The sequence below is a fragment of the Dermacentor andersoni genome, chromosome 3, assembly GCF_023375885.2.
Source record: "Dermacentor andersoni chromosome 3, qqDerAnde1_hic_scaffold, whole genome shotgun sequence".
Taxonomy (NCBI): domain Eukaryota; kingdom Metazoa; phylum Arthropoda; class Arachnida; order Ixodida; family Ixodidae; genus Dermacentor; species Dermacentor andersoni.
In genome coordinates this window covers 156,724,300-156,743,662 of record NC_092816.1, presented here as the reverse complement: position 1 = coordinate 156,743,662, position 19,363 = coordinate 156,724,300, and the positions used below count along the sequence as shown (strand labels likewise).

Sequence of the window (19,363 nt, the reverse complement as noted above, 5' to 3'; positions counted from 1 at the left end):
GCGTGTTGACGGTCGCGCTCTTCTTTTTCTTTCTCTTTTTGTTCTTTTAGTTCGCGCTCCTGTTTCTCTTTTTGCTCTTTAAGTTCACGCTCCCTCTCCTCAATGGTCTCAAGGCATTCCGACAGCTCGTCATCCTCAGCTTCTAACTCAAGAATAGCCCTTAGCAGTTCTGGTTTTCTGAGTTTGTCTGAGACATCCAGACCCAACTCTCTTGCAAGCTCCAGCAATATCGGTTTGCGCAACGACTTCAAATCCATGGCTGCTCTGAATGCTGCTTTCTCTACTGCCTACTATTGTCTTGCCGCAAACTAACCCGGCAGCAACGACAACCCCAATTACCAGCTCTGTTTCTAACACTAACAAAAGCCTGGCAAAACTCAGAAGAAGAAAGTCCCGCACTCACCAAACCTCGCAGCCAAGACTTCAGCGCAGTCGTTCCGCTGCAGGCAACCAGTCGTCACACAGGGCTCGTTGCACTGCTCCCGGATGGTCGTTGTGCTGCTCAGCATACAGTCAACCGCATCTCTTCGCTGCTGGCCTCCGTTGTCGCGATCCCACCGCTGCCACCAGTTAATAGGAATCGCACCGCTGGCACGAGTTGTTGGGGTCTCGGTGCTGACGCCCGTTATTGCCAATAGGTCGCAAGCCCCAAGGGTAGCGTTGGCCTGGCGGCCTGGGGCACTGGAAGCATCCGAAGGTCCCGGCAAAGCAAGAGTAGACTGGTAACAGAACAACTTGTTTATTCTAACATAGCAAAAGAGCGGCCGGTCAGTTCGACCGAAGTGGAGAGACGGGAGAGCACGTAACTCAACAGTACAAATCGGAGCCTCTCTCCTGGCGTCCAGGGGCAGCTGCTCTTATACCCTCGGCGTCGCGGTCCAAAAGGGAAGGTCACGGGAAGAGCCCACGCGACGGCGGAGCATGAGCCCACGACGGCGCGCACGGTCGAGCCGAGAGACATGTTGAGCCGAGAGACATGGTGAACCGAGTGTAGTGACGCATCGCCAACCCGCCCACACTACGGCGCGCACGGTCGAGCCGAGAGACCTCCTGGCTCCTCATTTGGGGAACTCCGCTCCCCGGCTGCCGCGCTTTGACAAGCGAGGGCACACACACACACACGCACACACGAAGACACGTGGCACTGAAACACGCCTGGACACGCTTGGCGGGGAAGCGTTGCGGCGGCGTCGCACGAGCCAAAATGTCCGCCGCTTTGAACGAAGCCCCGGCGTCCGTTGCATCCGCGCCGGCATTACCGCGCGTTGTAGGCGAAACGTAACAGCGGGATCAAGCAGCCAGAAAATGCATCGTACGATTGCAGTTTGATGGCGTAGTGAACGTTGGTGCCGAAAATCATGTTTTCCGGGAACGTATGAACCGGTAAAAAATGAGCTTAACTCTGTTGGGTCATATCTTTGTGTTGGCGGCGGGAAAACCTACGTAACAGGAACATATCAACAAGGTTCTATTGTAATAGCCAAGGCAGTAAGTTGATGGGAAGTACAGAAAATACAGAAGTGACCAGTTGTAATGCAATTGCTTATTCATTAGTTATTTATAATTAATTTCTTTATTTGTTTATACAGGAAGGCTACATTGCCCTTACAAGGCACTAATATAAGGGGAACAAGTTATACAAAGTACAAGGCATAATTTCACATAGCCCACACAGAGGGATACGAAGACATCACATTTATCAATATAACTGCAGTAGACTTCTGTTAACTTGATTCCGGTTAATTCAGTTTTTCAGTCAATTCAATCCCAACCAAGGTTCCGGCAGGCGCCCTTACATTTCTATGGTCCCAAGTTTCCTCTATTTCCATCTTGAAATTTGCCTTCACAAGATAATTCAAACTTGACTGTAAGCACACATGCACCTGACCCCAATGGTGATCCGAATGGTGACTCCAATAGTGGCAGTGCCTGTCTTGGTAGAACTTGGCGCACAGCGAATGAGTCAAACACGCATCGTCTCAGCATGTCAAAAAAAAAGAGAGAGAGAGAGAGAGAAAAAGAACTGCCCACCATCATTGCTAGGGATTGTACTTGTACTCCTGTGGCAATGGTCAGTTAGGAGCTAGACACGTTGGCTATTTGTCCAAGCTGTTGTGCACGACATTGGCTCGGAGAGTAGTGTCGGCTGCGGATGTATTTCGGAGGCCAAAGCAGGCAGCGCTATTGCAGACGAAGGCAATTTTGCATGCAACTAAATGTAGTAGTCCTTGAGATGAAGGCAGCACCCACTGTAAGAGCCTGCTGCTGTTGCTCTAAGTGACTTCAGGGCTGCCGAAGTTGCTGAAGTGTGCCAATCTTTTGCTTTCTCGTTGCTTTCTTTACGCAGGTCAAGTCCTGTCGAGTTGCAGAGTTTCACCAAGGAAAGACAACTCGCTATGCCGTTGCATGGACCTTTCTCAATGTCAACCTGCAAAAGGTATGCGGACTCACTATCCTTCATTCTGTCATGTAAATTCATGCTCCACATGGGCCCGTTTACTAGGGCTATTTAGCACAGCAGAGGTGCAATAGCATAGAGCATACGTTTGTTTTTATGGCATACCTTTGTTGTCGCAACTGTGTTTGGTGCTGCATTCATCCTTTGGAAATGATTGGTGATGTTAACGCTATTGCCACTCTATTTTATTATCGGTGTGTAATTGATCATGGGATATGTTTTATATATTTTGTTGATTATGACGATTATTGTGATGATTATGATTATGGAAGTAACAAGACAGAGAAAGAGTTCCCGAAGAATGCTAATCGCATTAAAAGGGCCCCGAAACACTTTTTTGAACATAGTAAAGAAACATTGCCTATCTGTTAACGAAACTCTTGTGAACATGTGAGCCAAACATTGTTACACTTCATGCGGCAGAGAATTTAAAATTTCGTATCAAAAGCAGTAAAATATCGCTTGCTCTCGCTTCTGCAATGTCATCATGCAGTGTCACTGCAAGCAGCTGGACCCGCAACATCTGTTGGCCAATTTCACGAAAGCAACAAATCTTCAGTAATTCAATTATTGCTCATTTTAGTTCAATAAGTGAAAAATGTGTATGTCTGCAATCTCAAAATGACAAAAAGCCATCTCATATATTTGCGTTGCACGTCTACACATGACAGTTTCTCATTGGTGCGTCTGCTGCGCATGGCCTCTGAGATGAAAAACATAGGCTGCCATGGGGTGCCATCACGAGCCATCTCGCCGCTGAGACGTTTAGCGTTTGAGCGTTTTAGCATTTTAGCGTTTAGCGTTGAGCGTTTTAGCGGGGCATTGCTCCCTTGCACCTATTTGCCGCCTCCCGTGTAGTTTCTAGCGCACTAGTGGAAATGAAATGTGAGAGAAAGTTGCCCATCGGTCAAGCAACTATGTCCGACTTCGCTTCTGCTTGAAGCATTCGAAAAATATTGCAGCAGGAGATTCACAAGACGGCATAATTTAATAGTGGTGTCATTCTATGATTAGTTTCAACAAGTGTTTCAGAGCCCCTTTAAAACACTTGCGTAATAGCTCTCTGCTGCAGTGCCTCTCATAGCCCTCCGAGTTGCTTTGAAACGACAAGAGGCAATAAATCATCAGATCAGAGAGAAGAGCAGACTTCCACTGTTGTGTGTGTATGTTTGCAGCTTCCGTACTCCAAGGTGCGACAACAGAAGCAGCAGACCAAGATTGAGCTGGTGCTGCCGCATTCACAGGTACCGGTCACCTTGCGGGTCCACTACGTCTGGCGGGAGCTGCTCAGTGCCCTCAACTCCATTGAGGTAATTGCCCAGCACAATGCTCACCTGTGCCTGTTGTTCTCCAGGAATGATACTGTGGTATTGTCGAACCTCATTATGACAAAGTCACGTCTGACACAAGAATACCTTCATTATATGCATTGTTCGTTATGAGCACATGCTTCTTCACTACGTGCTGATATTGATGATAAACATATTAGATTTACTTTGTTATGTCAAAGTTTGACTCGGTGTGTCCTAAGTTTACAGTATCATAATAGCATTAGTGTCAAGCCACAATTTAATGAAACCTGAATTTTCTGCTTAGCTAGGTGCTTTCCATTCCCTGACATACTTATGGAACCTAATGCACTGAAAACCTTGAAGCAATAAAGTGAACCATCTCACCCGATGGAATGAGGTTTACGGAGAAAATATTGGTAAAGAGAGACACCAAAGGAAATCTCTTGTGTTTAAAGTGCCTCAAATTTAATTAAATTAAGGCTACAATAAACTCGTTACCATGCCCATTTGAGGCAAGACACTTTCTTTGTATGAAATTTTATGAAATGTATGTATGAAATTTTATGAAATGTTTGTATGAAATTTTATGAAATGTTGAAATGAAACCAGACGGCGCCAGTTGCTCTATTGCAGTCAAGCAGAAACTTGTGTGGTCTTCCCAAGGCAACATTAGTCCACAATGTTTTTTTTTTCTTTTGTCTAGCAAAATTAATGCGGGCAAAGATTACATCTCTTTATTGCTCTTGAATGTTGTTCACGTGAGTGTTTTAAAGGGGTCCCTGAAACGGATTTTGTTGTGAGCCTTGACACAGAGGGCATCTGTCAAGGAATGCTTTCTCACAAGAATTTCCTGTCAGCTCGCTATAATAGCACAGGTACGAGCCCCCTTCTCAAGCCGCTGCATTCCCCCTAACCTTTATGGCGTGTAGCCATCGCTGTGTCCTGTCTCGTTCAAGCGGTGACGCAAATGTTGTCTACTTCTGATTGATTTGAACCGAGGGTATGTTCATATGTCTCTTTCGTGCACACCTTTTATCGTTATGCCTGGACTATGTTGAGCAAAATTTAAAGACGAAGAGCACACGGCGGATGCAGATGCGACGGCACATACTACGCAGAATGTTCACCTTTTCTTTTTAATTGCTACATAAAGCAAAAAAGATACAGATGCCATCATGGGCATTCACTGCATTGCCGCGTGCCTATATGCAATGTACAAACTACAAAGTAGCTGTTACTGATATTATTTCGGTTTGATTACTGCCTGATAGCATGAAAATATCTAATACGTATGTTTGCGATTGTTTTCATATTATGCTCTTAAGATATCTTTGTAGCTGTCTGCAGAAAAAGAAAGCGCTGCCGCTAGCTTGTGAATATAGTGAAATGGGCTATCTATAACGTTTTCGCCACTCTAGAATCTGAAAAATAATCGCCTTGATATAACAAAGTATTTAATTTTTCATAACCTCTTGTCCATAGTAGGACGTTCTGGCGGGCTAGTTGGTTCATAGCTATAGACATTTCTTATAACTGTCCGAAAAAACAAGGACACAAGAAAGAAACACACCACACCACAAGCGCTTGTGGGGTGGTGTGTGTTTCTTTCTTGTGTCCTCGTTTTTTCGCGCAGTTATAAGAAACGTCTTGTTCATAGAACACCACATATTTAGATTAGAACCAAACGTCTGTTTGTATGCCATTTCAATATAACGAAATTTCGCTTCCGCTGCAAAGGAACGCCGAGACAATAAATGGAAACTTCCGCGGATGCAGATGGTCAAATGATTGAATTACAAGCGGCTGCTTGCAAACGCACCTCTAAAATCGCGCGCTGCGCGACAAGAGCGGCCACCGTAGTGGAGCCACATCACGTTCCGTATAAAGTCCAAGTGTGATAAGATCCTATCATGCCCCATGCACTTTTTGGTTTAGGTAAGAGTGAAAGTGTGCGAGGGTGAAACATGAAAGGTGGTGGCTTCACGAGTGCCACTTTCCGCGCGAGCAAAGGGAAAGAGGGGGAGGGGAGCGAGCTCACAGTAACGCGATCAAGCGCGCTCCCCTCTGGGCCATGGCTGCGCATGGCTGTACGTGCGGCTGAGCGCATGCGCAGCCGCGCACCCTGCTTTAGAGGTGATCTGCCGCATGTGCAATGAGTGGGCGTGCCGAGACGGCGTGGCATCATGTAAGCTGTCTTACTGCGCGTTTAGTATTGCAGGTTGCGTAATCTCGAGTTTTGGTGACTCATTGGAGCGAGAGGCAGACTCGCTCCCCGCTGCCGGCGCTTTCGTCCCAGTGCGGGCGGCGCTATCAGCCGCGGGGGCGGAGTGCACGGGAAAGTGTGGCTGGCTTCACTTAATTCATATTGCCGATGTGAAGATATCGTCAACATGGCATAAAACCGTATCAGCCATTGCCAACTCCCGCATTCATCAAAATTGTTTTCTCATTCAAATTTGCTTTTTTTAATTGCCTGATAATTCGGAGAATTCTGTGGCGTCTTCCCGTGTAAGAAAAATTTATCGGCGACTGTACTTATTTGCATAAAAGATCGAATTTCAATGCAACTGAATTTCAATATAGCGAAGCAAATTACTGGTTTTGCCCACTTTGTTATATCAGGGTTTAACTGTATGTAGAAAAAAAAGTAAATACTGTATTCGCATGATTCTACCATGCCATGGATTATAATACGCAGCTATATTACCACCCAAATATTCAAAAAAATAACTTCGTGCCGATTCTACCGCGCACATCAAGTAACAAAACCTGAGGTGACGGGTACCGTGTGTAAATAATTTTATGAAACATACAAAGGCATACAGACATGCACACAGCTGAAACTTATTGGCTAGTCGCTTTTGGAGTCTGACGACACCTCCTTCTTGCTGCCTACCGACCACAGAAAGTAATTTTCAGTTCCATTTAATGCATTAGAAATGCCACACTTCTTGAAGGCTCGTGCAACTCGTCTTCGGAAGGGTATTCCACGCACCATGAGCCCACTTTGTGATGTCTCTGAGCATCGCTTGGTGTTCTGTGGTCGCTTTCCTCAGACAACCTGTTCAATGGCAGCTGTGGCTAGCTGCTACTTTGCATTGAGCTTTTTTTGAGTAAGAATTGGTGTTGTTTTTAATTTTGAGTGGAATTAGTTATGATTGTAAAGCACATGCAAACTTGAACACACACTTTACTCAAAAAAGGTGCACGTTAGAATCGTGGAAATACGGTACATCTATTGGGAATCGGAGCCAGACTTTCTGCATGGGAGGTGGATGTGGTACAACCACACCAAAGCCTAACTCGAGATGGAGGCTTTCTGGTGGATGTTATGAAGCGTTGTAAAGCGCACTCAATTTTCTTCGCTACGCTTTCTTTTTAGAATCTCGGCTTGTTGGGATATCTTCCTGCTATCATGATGGAAAAATTGTATATACAAAACTTTGCTCTCTGACAAATGCAAAACCACCTGCGTTTACCGCTGAAAACTCCTTTCTTTGCAAAACTGCGGGTGACCGCTGTGTTGACCAAGGAAGTTGGTGTTGACACTGACGTGCAGCGCTCGTGCCTTCTACAGCATGTAGACATTGCAGTTTGCTCCCTGCACACACCTGCAGTGCAAGACGAGCATAATACAATGCTGGTACCCTTCGTGTTCCTGCCGCCAATGAAGACATCATTGTTAAATATTTATGTGAGAACCTCTCCGCGCCCCATCGGCTGCCCCATTGCCAAAGCTGTAGCATACAATCCACATTATCAGGCAGTAGTGGACCTCTGATTTGAAGAAACCTCTAGATGTACTACATTCGTGTGCTTATCTTGAAGGGTACACAAGTTACTGTGCATACATACGCTACTAAAAATAAACTTATTGCAGCGTCATGTATCAAGCATTCCCTATGACTCAACAGGGGTAGCCAATTAGATAGCTGGCCCAATTGATGTCACGTAGCTGCCGTAGCCGGGGACAGGGCAGGCAAGAACTCGGGGTAGCGGCACCACTGCAGTCGTGAACAATGCGCATTTTGAAACCTTATAATAAATTATATGCACTACGAGAAGCGCTTAAATGTGCTACTTGATGATCAGAAGGCCCTACCCTAACGACTCTGTACATCTGTACAAAATTGTCAAAATCGTTTCAGGGTTCCTTAAGCATTTTCTATTTAACGAAGGTCCTGTTTTAACAAAATACAGTAGAATATCGTTGATACGATCCCGTTATGTATGATTTCTCGGCGCCAATGTTTGTGATCAAGAACACAAAAAATAATGCATACAGCTACGCCTATATTTTGGCGATTCGTACATTCCCAGAAAACACAATCTCTCAGCATCAACGTTCAATAGATTTCCAAGCTGCGATCGTATGATATGTTTTCCGGCTAGTGGATCCTATCTAAATAAGAAAAGGCGTGAAGCAAGCATGATCTAGAACAGTAGACGCCCGATAAAGCAGCTTCTCTGCAATACTCGCCCGCCTGTCTTGTTTGAAAATGCTTGTGCAGACTAAGTTTCTTATTTTGGTACGAGCAGATCTCCTCCCGGGTCATCGCAAACCGCAATCACAGATCTTGCCGCTAACCCTCCTGCGATAAGCATCCTCACTTATCTGTTTCGTGGTGTGTGGGCCGTAGTGCCTTTGGAAGCGTACTGGGTGATAATGGCTTTTAATGGGTGATAACCAAAACACGCCACCGTTCCCTGTTGCATGTGGCACAGAGGGGCGTCATGTATCGCTCTGGCAGAATCGTAGGCATTGTATTCCAGCGTTGCCAACCAGCTCGACTTGGTTTATATTTCCAGTCGCAGCCTGAAAACACTGCGCAATAGGAAGAAAACGACAATGTGCGTCTCCGGTTGCTGAGGCCCTACCAGCTCGATGTGTGTCCTCGTCTTGTGACGCAAAGATTCACGCTGAGTGGGCACGTCAGAACTTCCCGCCAAAATGCCCCGCTCGAAGAAGCTTGTGACTGAGGCCGAAATTAAGGAGCGCAAATGTGAGCTTGCTGAGGCCGCAAGAACAACAGCACACGCATCGGGGCCGCTTGGGCCCCACCAGATCGGCTCGCATCGGCATCTCATGCTGCGACGATTCACGTAACGCTTGGCGTTACGTAGGTGTCAACTACAGAACGAGTCTGTCAATTATTTAGTGACTTCCGATTGTACATTTTCTCGGTTAGTACGTTGTTTTTCTTGAATTCTTTTCTAAAAGGTATGAATGAGGTTCTACTGTAATTATCGGGTCTGATCAACTTAGTCAAATTGAGGCACACTGTAAGTGCAGTAGTGCTGTGTTTGCGAATAATCGCATAACATTGTATATTTGTCGAAAAAAGAAGGAAATTGTCTGCACATAGCACAGATGCCCCCCCCCCCCTTGTGTTCATGAATAGAAAAAATGATAGGTGCCAAATTTACCTTTACGGAACGGAAATTTATTCACAATGGCCATCATCATTCCTGATCGAGAGCTCCTTGTTGCTGCCAACTGACCACAGCATGTTGTCATCCATACCGGTTGCCACTAGATTCGTCTTGCAAAATGATCTTTTTTAATGAGTTTTCATTATGAAAGCGGCGCGTCAACGGTACTTCAGTGACCACAGATAGCAAGCGCATGGATCGCATTTGAGGAGAAAATGAACCCACAGTAACACTTTACCCACAGCAACCTTCACAAAAACATGCTCTGTCACTATCTTTTGTTGGCAATGACATTGTCTCTGATGGCTCCAACGGTAGTTTCGTGCCAATGTCACAAATGTGGTTTTCATTTAGCATCCGATTGCAACGCAGTGGCCATTTTTGGACCCATTAGATTCAGGCAAGTACGATAAGTGCTTGCAGTCCGTGCTGGAACTAAGGAATACCAAAACATAGATGCTGAGCTGTTCTCGCATCTTCCAGATTTAGTTTCATTATAGCAGCGTAATATTACTCATTGAAATAAAGCACAAATAAGCTTTACATTTTCTTCATTATATTCAATAATTCGTTATGTCCGTGTTTGTTATAATGTGATTCAGCAGCCCAGTTGTACTGTTCTCTGCCACCAGATGGCACCACTGCCCCATTGGGGATGCGATTTCTCTGGTTTTGCATCTGCCAAAGGCACTGCTAAGTTATGATGTCGTAAGAAATACATCCAGTAGCCATCGTTTATATACCTACCAAGAGTAGGGGAAGAAGGTGCCGTGGGCTTTGAAAAGTAGAAAAAAGAAAGAGCAGGCAACCTAACCTTTCAGCGAAATTGTCGGCTCCAAGCTACATATAAAGAAACAACATATGTCAGATGTGTTCATGACAAGTTTTAAAGAGTGTTGCATGGTAATGCTTTTTAAAGGAAATAGTTTTTGGCTTGCCTCTTTCATCAAGTTTTTATGATTGGTAGTTGGCAGTACTTTCGGCACCCATGCAAAGGCGCCGACGCAAATGCATGTGTTGTGGCTCAACCGAGTTGCAGAATGGGTTCATCACTGTTGCCCAACCAAGAGCTTTCGCTCGAGTTGGCCAACATCCAAAAGGCGATCCTCTGCAGCGTCATGTGAACAGATGAAATTCCGGATGCCATCTATGTGCCGTAGCACCTCGGCGAACGTGGTAGGCACAGGCACGGCATCTGTGGCATCGTCGTTGTCCTCGTCCGATGTGTCGCAGCGGTGTCAGCACTTGGCAAAGCGTTGGCGTCATCCAACAACACTTCGCCACAAATCGCGACGTTGTCGTCGGCCTCCACGTACTCGGCGAAGGTCGTGGTGAGGTTTAAACCCTCGAAATCGTCGTCGGTGAAGCCTTCATCGGCCTTGAGTGGCATCACGGTTGTTGCGTCCCCAGCAGAGGAGGCAGTCTCTCACTTAAAGCCACAGTGCTTGAATGAGTTAGCAATTGTGCTTCGCGACCCTGCGTTCCACGAACTGGCGATAAAATGCATGGCGTCGAGCATAGTGATCTTTTTCCGACTCGCTGTGCTCCATAGCCGCCAGCCAACGCTGCACTAACTGCTTCCAGTACCCTTGCTTGATGCACTTAATGATGCTGGCATCCAGCAGCTGCAGCCAGCTTGTGCAGTTGGGCGGAAAAAAAACACCTTTATGTTCCTCAGGCTGGATGTATCGGGTGGGTGTCATGGTGCGTTGTCCACAAAAAGCAATATTTTCCTTGCCTTAGCACCCATTTTGTTATCCAGCTGCTGCAAGCGAAAACATCATCCACGCCTTTTTGTTGAAGTTGTAGCTGCGCCGCAGCGTCATCAAGTTCTTAACCCTTTCGCTGTCGGGCCTTTCTGGCCGTGACGCACCCCCAGTGTCGGCTTGGTTTCAGGGAACGAGCATAACAGGGAATGAACATAGCAATTTATTTTTGATTATGATTGGTATACAAATAACATAGTCAATGCAGTATGCAGATTCAGTGTTCTGCAGCTGTTGTTAGTAAACATCACCATCATCATCAGCCTGACTAACATCCGAATCTGACGATGCGGAACTCATCTCTTCCTCGCATGAGACGCTGTCCGAGTCCAAATCCGAGCTCGGCTCATATTCTGAATTGGAATTGAGCCACCGCTCCAATGAGCAGACAAAGGTCCCGCGCGCTCAGCCATTCGAAAGTAACCACGCGCAGGGAGGATGTGCTTTCAGTCGCCCACACAACGGAGAGAAACGGGACGTTGCATGATCAAGAAGACAGAGGGAGATGGAAAAAGGCTAAACAAAGTTCGAAGGGCTTTACGTTTACTGCTGCAAGTAGGAAGCGAGGGTGCGGCGAGAGAGCGAAAGCAGCAATCGAGTCACTCTTTTCGGAGAGGCAACGGCGCGTGCGCCTGAACTTGACACGCCATAGCAAACATGCCAACAGAAGAAAAATAAAAACCTTCAAACCAGCGGAGATGGCAGAACAACCCTTGAACCCATAACTACACGCGCGCGACGCATGATCCACCGAACGTGGAGCCACCGCGCCACTCAGCGAAGAGAAAGGGGCGAGTGGCAGTCGCACTGTACTCTTCAATACATGTACTACACAGGTCAGGGCGAATATACAAACTTGTAGAAAGAGTCAACAGATGGCGTGGCCAGTTTAGGAGTGCCAGCTTTGCGCTCAGGCGCGAAATTTTGAACGCACGATAGAGAACGTACCAGTACGTCAGTGACACTGTAGGGGGGAAGCACGATGACGTACCGGTACGTCCGTGACAGCGAAAGGGTTAAAGCACTGTGGCTTTGCAAACTTTCCAACAACGAGCAAAGACATCCTCTCGGAGCCATCCTCGTTAGCACAGAATAGTGCCGTGACACACTCTTTACTACGCTTGCCACCATTACAGCTGTCACCCTTAAACGCAAGGGTTTGTTCGGGCTGCATATGGTAAAAAATACCGCTCTCATCGGCATTGAAAACGTTGCAGGGCTTGTATGCAGCAATCATCACCGGCAGCGTCTCCATCCACTCGTTCACTGTCGAAATGTCCATGGAAGTGCTTTCTCCGCAGGAGTGGCTGTACACAATCCTGTTTCATATTTTAAAGCGATCCAGCCACCCGTTTGAAGCCTGAAAGTCATCGATGCCCATACGCAATACCACAAGGTCCGCCTTTCTTTTAGAATGGCGCCGCCAACGTTGATCGTAGAGCTCCATGCTTGATGCAGCCACTTGACAAGAAATTTTTCTAACTTCTCATGCTGTCCTTTTGCCGCTTTGCGTTTGAGCCCGAACTTGTTGGCATTCTGCAGTATCACCGCTTTGTTTGCCAGGATCGTCTTAAGCAAAGATTCGGGTATCTTAAGGTCCCAGGCAATGCTGGCTTTTGTGGTTCCATGCCGGTTTTCCGCTTCCTCGATAATATTCAGCTTATCGCCGAGTGACAGAACTGTCCACTTTCGGGACATCGTGCGTTGCATTGCTCCACACAACTCAAAACCTCCGCTGAACACTGGTCGCTAGGATCATGACGAAGAACACGTGCGATAAACCTAGGCCTCTGCGCGCTACCTTGTCAACGATCTGCTGCTGGAAAACTAGTAGGAGAGAAATGCTTCCCCAACACGACGAGAGGCGACGCTGCCAAGAAGAGAGGAAGAAAGTGATTGTGGAGAAGAAAAGGTGCTATTTCAGCACAGCGAGCATCGCGGGCAGCTGCTGGTGGGGGAGAGAGAAACGAACAATGAGACGAGGCAGGGAAGAAAGCTGCGCCAGAGCGAACCGGTCAAGCGGTGTCAAGCGCTCCGCATGCGGAGAGACGGAGCAAAGAAAGAGACCCACGGCACTTTTCTTTCGTCTGCCGTTCCGTCCCGCGCTTCGCGAGGGTCATCATATAACGTGGATCAGGCGTAAAGTATCGGCGGATAACTGGGGTTATTAATGCATTGCTTCTATGGGGACTTAGCCGGGACTGCGCTACTCCGTCGTAAAACCCGAGTCGTCGCAACACCGGGAGACGTATAACCGGGGTTCCACTGTAGTGTGATTGTTGATAACAAGTGGTTATTGATATCATTAACATTAATTAGAAGTAAGATTGGCTCCAACACAGTGCCTTGCGGGATGCCTGATTTCACCTTTAATAATGGGGATAAAGTATTATTCACAAATACAGACTGATAGCGATCACACAAAACACTACCAATCCAATTAGAAATCTTAGTGTTAATGTTTAGGGTGGTCTTTCCAAACATCATGTCTTTCCAAATGTTTTTGTGTCACATCTTTCCAAATGAAAGACTTGGACACGAAATACACGAGACCAGGCAGATTGTGTCCAGGGGCCGATTTCTGATAGATGTGCATCCTCGCAGGTTCCCTACGAGATCATCAACGAGGGTCAGAACATGTGCCACCTTTGGGTCAAGGCCAAGGAGAACACGTGGACACACCTGCGACGCAGGCGCCGGGAGATCGAGCGCAAACGTCGCTTGCGGGAGGAGGAGGCCAAGAAAGCCGAAGAAGCCAAAAATCCAAAAGAAGAGGAGCCTTCGGGTGACCAGCATACACAGGACATGCAGCAGCAAGGTCGGTTATGAGGATGTCAGAACGCTTTCCAGTTAGCCGAGGGTTCTTGAGAGAATCGAGGTGCGGGGTGTGAGCATTCACTGATAGTCGAGGCAGTGCGCTGTCAACTTCGTCATTTCTCTGTTGCAAAGATTAAAAAAAAGATCTCTGCCCTGTGAGCATACAGTGAAATCTGGTTAATTCGAAATCTCTTCATTCGAATTGACGAGTAACTGTAACTGCTGTGTTGGTCCCAGTAGAGTCACATGTAGTCGTTCTATAGGGAAAGACTCACGCAAATTCACACTTCAAGAACTACACAATGTTTATTTCAAACATTATTTCTCACTCCTATGGGCTGCCTTTCAAACAAAACAAGACCAAAAGCCAAATTCCATTACGTCGCTAGCCACAACGACACATACAGCAGAAATTGAGCGTTTATAATTGGTTGATACTGACACATGTACTTATCTTTATCGGGCGACCACGTTTCGCCACCTAACAAATGTTATCGCACAGCACAGGACACGCCTGCATGTATCCGAAGTTTCTGGAAAGTTATCGATGCTTCTATCCACTGTCTGTTGTCGCCGAACCTTGTGTTATCTGATTTCATCGCATGACGCGAATTGTGTAGAACTTTGTGGAAGGCACGCGGGTCCCAACGATTGGTCTGGAACATTCGGCGACTGCTGTATAAAAGCCGACGTGCTTGACCCGCTGATCAGATTTCCGACGTTCGCCGACTGTGTTCGCCGCTATCGTTGCGCTATAAGTGTAGCCACTTTTGTGGGCACAGGTTCGCCCAATAAAAGTTAGTTTTGTCTTTCACAGTATTGCTACTGTGTTCTTCAACGTCACCACCACGTGACATCTGGTGGAGGTGCTTTGCGTTCATGTACCAGACGCCCCGACAAAGCCGTGACCCAAGCCCGCATGCGGAAGACAACACCAACGTCGCCAAGGACCAGCGAGGTAGCCGCAGGCTGCAAGGACTGCCACAGGAGCACGGACTTTTGCCTGAGACGACCAGGAAGATCGCTACCAAGTCCACCCCAATGGCAGCCCCAGTGTCCCCCGTCGTGCTGCAGAAGCTCAGGGAGCCTCCGACGTTCCACGGTTCAACGTTCGAGGACCCGGAAAGCTGGCTCGAGATGTATGAGAGAGTCGCTACATTTAACAACTGGAACAGCGACGACAAACTGCGACATGTCTTCTTCGCATTGGAAGACGCGGCCAGGACGTGGTTCGAGAACCGAGAAGCCACCTTAACGACCTGGGAACTGTTCCGAAGCGGCTTCCTGCAGACATTCGCAAGCGTCGTGGGCCGAGAATGAGCCCAAGCGCTATTAGAAACCCGGGTGCAGCTACCTAATGAAACAACCGCGATCTTCACAGAGGAAATGAGCAGTCTATTCCGCCACGCCGACCCTGAAATGCCCGAGGAGAAGAAAGTCCGCCTTTTCATGCATGGTGTGAAGGAGGAACTTTTTGCCAGAATGGTACAAGCCCACCGAAGACCGTCGACGTTTTTCTTCGCGAGGCCACCAGCATCGAGAAGACACTCGAGATGCGAAACAGGCAATTCGACCACCGCACGAACTCGAGAAACTACGCCAGAGTTCAATCACTGGCCACCGACGACCTGCGCGAGACTATCCGAGCGGTCGTGCGGGAGGAGCTACAGAAGCTGTTCCCATCATCACAGCCTCAAGTGGCTTCGATTGCCAACGCCGTACGTGAGCAGCTCCAACAACAACTCGGAGTAGCCCCTGAATCGCCGCAGCCTCAGCCGCAAGCGATGACATACGCCGCTGTAGCCCGCCGTCACGTTCCCCCTCCGCGCCCACGGCAGTGCCCCGTGACGACACAGTTCCATCATCTACCACCACCCCCGCCGCCAGCTCTCCAACCCGTCACCTCACGCGGGGTTCCAAGGAAGACTGATGTTTGGCGCGCCCCCGACCACCATCTGCTTTGCTATCACTGCGGTGAAGCCGGGCACATCTACCGCCGATGCACATACCGGGAGATGGGACTCCAAGGGTTCGCCGTTAACGCGCCGCAACCACAGATCGGCGAACGACCTCGAGATGTCGCCGACTACCTCGCCGCCACTCAGTGGAGCCCTCGATGACCGTCCCGTTCGCCGTCACCAGGCCGCTACCTGTCGCCGCAGCGCCGACCATACACTGGCCCAGCCCGGGGCTGGTCAGCGAGCCCATATCCGGAAAACTAAAAGCAGCAACCGATGGAGGTGCGGTTGCTGTTCGTTGAACTGACGGAGATCCTCCGCCGCCGACGAAGACGATGAAGAAGTCAGGAAGCCAAGACTACAACGACGAAAAACGACTTGACGGCGTGACGTTCCAGCTTCAGTTCAACACGATGCAGCCGTGATCCGACGCCAAGACCTAACTGCAACGCCAGACAAAGAACCACCGACCTCGACGTGCTTCTCGACGGCCACGCAGTTACCGCCTTAGTGGACACAGGGGCCGATTACTCCGTAATGAGTGGACACATCGCCGCCCAGTTGAAAAAAGTTAACGACTACATGGGAAGGCCCTCAAATTCGAACTGCAGGAGGACACCTCATTACGCCGACTGGAATCTGCACGGCAAAAATTTCCTTTCATGACCGGACTTACCCTGCCACCTTCGTTATCCTCCAACAGTGTTCACGAGACGTCATTCTCAGCATGGACTTCCTGAACCAACACGGCGCAATCATAGACCTGAAGTCAAAATCGATAACGCTGTCGGAAGATCAAGCGATACCGACGGAGAGCCCTCGTAGTCACCATGCCATGAGTGTGCTCGAAGATCAAGCGAGCATCCCGCTGCGCTCCAGCATTATTATTTCCGTCGGCACCGAAGCACCTGCCGATGTAGAAGGCGTTATCCAGGGCGACCAACATCTACTGCTCGACCGTGAAATTTGCGTCGCAAGAGGGATCGCTCGACTGCACGGATGTGGGGACAGTATCGCACTGGCCAGCAGATAAATAAAGGATGACTGTTGCTTACGTCAGCAAATTAACTGTGATCGTAAGCACAACTGTCCACAGAAAGACCTCAGTTCCATGTTACCGTGGAGCAACAAGTGGAATATCAATGTTAAATGCCAGAAGAAGTTAAATTTAGCACTGCATAAAAATATATTAGTAGCTCTAGTGCAGCTACAGAGAAGACTCAGTGCTAAATTTTGTGCACAAAATGCAAATGGATGTCAGAAGTAACTTGCCAAATTTGTGCTTTTTGTAATAAAAAAAGTGAGGTCATTACTGCTTTCCAGAGGTGCCGCAGAACCCAGCCGACCCAAACTGCTTGCTTGCTGCTTCAAATGCATTGCGTATGCTGCGCACAGCTGCACCAAGTGACATTGTTGCGTAATGACCCTTTTCGCGGCAATCCCGTAGGCACCTCCATGTTTTATCACATGTTGATGCATCCATTGCCTGCCTCAACTGCCTCCATTGCCTAATCGTTTACAATGGGTGTATATGACACCGGTGCTGCTTAGCAATCCTCTGTTTCGGAAGGTATCGTAGCCAGTGACCTTGTGGATGACACAAAGCTTTGGCCACAGTTTCAGAGGACATGCGAAAGCGCTTTGGAATCTGATTAAGCTGTATCCAAACGCCGCAAGCAGCAGCGTATATGGTGCCTGTTTTAAATGCGAGACTAAATATGTATTCCAAGCTATCCAAACTTTCCATTCACGAATTGAAGCAGGATGAGTGTGTTTTGCTCTTTGTTCTTTGTTTGGCAAATATTTAGAAGCAGCGGCTTGTCACATTTCTGATTTGGTACATTTCCTTGGTGCAGTCACTATCTGATTATTTCTGCCTAATTGCTTGGGGTGTGCCCACTTCCAATAAATTTGTTCTTGCTGCGCACAAGGCTTGAAACGTAGCCATTATGTACATTGTAATACCTTGTAGCAAAAATGTATTATCGCTATTAACTCGCTTGCTCTTGTGAACCGTGACGAACCATGCGGCTTCAACCATTCATGTGCTCTTGGTGTAGACCATCATTTATTGTGCGTACAGTAAAACCTCGTTAATTCGAAGTCATCGGGACCGCAAGAAATCTTCGAATTAACCAAACACAAAAAAAAATTTCGCTGCAGGAATGTGCACCTTTATTCAGTGATCTTTGGATTACTTAATGTAATCAGAGATGCTGGTTTGCCGCATCCTGTAGTTTGAGGCTCCAAGGGTCATGTTTTCTAGTTGGCCAACTACGTGCAGCATTTGAGAATTTCCACCGTGGCACTCAACAAAACTGCGGATAACATTCAGAGATCCAATAACTTCCCCGAGAACGGGTGCTCGGGAGGCATCGTTAGCGTCGCCGTCGTCGCTGTCATCGCACATGGTCGCATCAGCGGTACCTTCACTCTCCAAGCCTGAGTAGCATGTTTGTTAATCATTTTCAAAGTGCGGATACTTGGCAAAGCCGACTGCACCGGATTTGCTATCCCCTGTGCAGATTGCATTGATGCGATCGCAACACTCGGCCCCTTCTTCATCAAGTGCGCATGAATAGTCAGCATCAGCATTGACGGTGCTTTCCTTCGAAAAGCCATCGTGTTCAAAACACCGCATGATCAAAGTGGGCTCCACTTGCTTCCATGCATACACAATAAGACATATGGCCCCGAGGAGGTCGATGGAGTACTCCCTGTCGTTGTCGTAACAAAGCAGCATGCGCTTAAGCAGGTGGTGGCGGCAAATCTTCCTCGTGCGGTAAATGACACCTCAGTCCATTGGCTGCGAGATCGACGTGGTGTTCAAAGGAAGAAATACCATCCTGATAGCTTTCAGGTGTTGGATGTCACTTTGCGCCAGGCAATTATCAACAACGAAGAGTACATTCCTGTCTGTGGCTGCGAACTTGTGGTCAAGCTGCTGAACGTAATCTTCAAATATTGCGCCTGTGACCCAGGCTTTCTTGTTATGCCGGTAGATAAGCTCATCCCTTGACGGCAGCCGTGCATTTTTAAAGCAGCAAGGCTTCCCACTCTTTCCAACTACGAGTAGCATCAGCCTGTATTTACCGCACATGTTCGCGCCGAACAGAACGGTAATTCTTTCCTTGCCCTGCTTTCGACCCTTGACCACAGTGTCCTTCGCTGCGAATGTTTTTGTTGGCAACATCTTGTAAAAAAGAGCTGCCTCGTCAAGGTTGTACACATCGTCTGCACAGTTCTCGCTAAGCAACGGAGCCAATGTATGTTTCTTCCAGTCGTCGACGACGCTCTTGTTTGTGCTGCCGCACTTGCCACAGATGGCTACGAAGGTCAAATTATTGTGCTCTTTAAGATGGCTGAACCGTCCATTGCTACACTTGAACTCTTCATGCCCAAGTTGTAGAGCCAAGTCGCTGGCCTTCTCCCGCAGTATAGTTCCATTGATGGGAAGGTGGGCTGCGTTTGCTTTCTGCAGCCAGCGAAGTAAAGCTGATTCCACATCTTGGTACGTGGGAGCCCGTACTCGCAACCGCTTCGAAGAATGTGTCTTGCTTTAGACCTCCAGTACCTTCGACTTGTTCTTCAATATTGTGAACAACGTCGAGAGGGGCACGCTGTGCCTTTCAGCCAGCT

General features: G+C 47.9%; 1 protein-coding gene across 1 annotated transcript in view; it reads left to right on the top strand.

The window, feature by feature from the left end:
• LOC126524230 (RNA N(6)-adenosine-methyltransferase mettl16) overlaps window positions 1-19,363 on the top strand; it is a 47,973-nt gene that overhangs the window by 17,635 nt on the left and 10,975 nt on the right. The window contains exons 6-8 of the mRNA XM_050172564.3: window positions 2,348-2,437; window positions 3,634-3,768; window positions 13,554-13,767. Of these exons, the coding sequence (XP_050028521.1) occupies window positions 2,348-2,437; window positions 3,634-3,768; window positions 13,554-13,767 (439 nt within the window). The remainder of the gene's footprint in view (window positions 1-2,347; window positions 2,438-3,633; window positions 3,769-13,553; window positions 13,768-19,363) is intronic.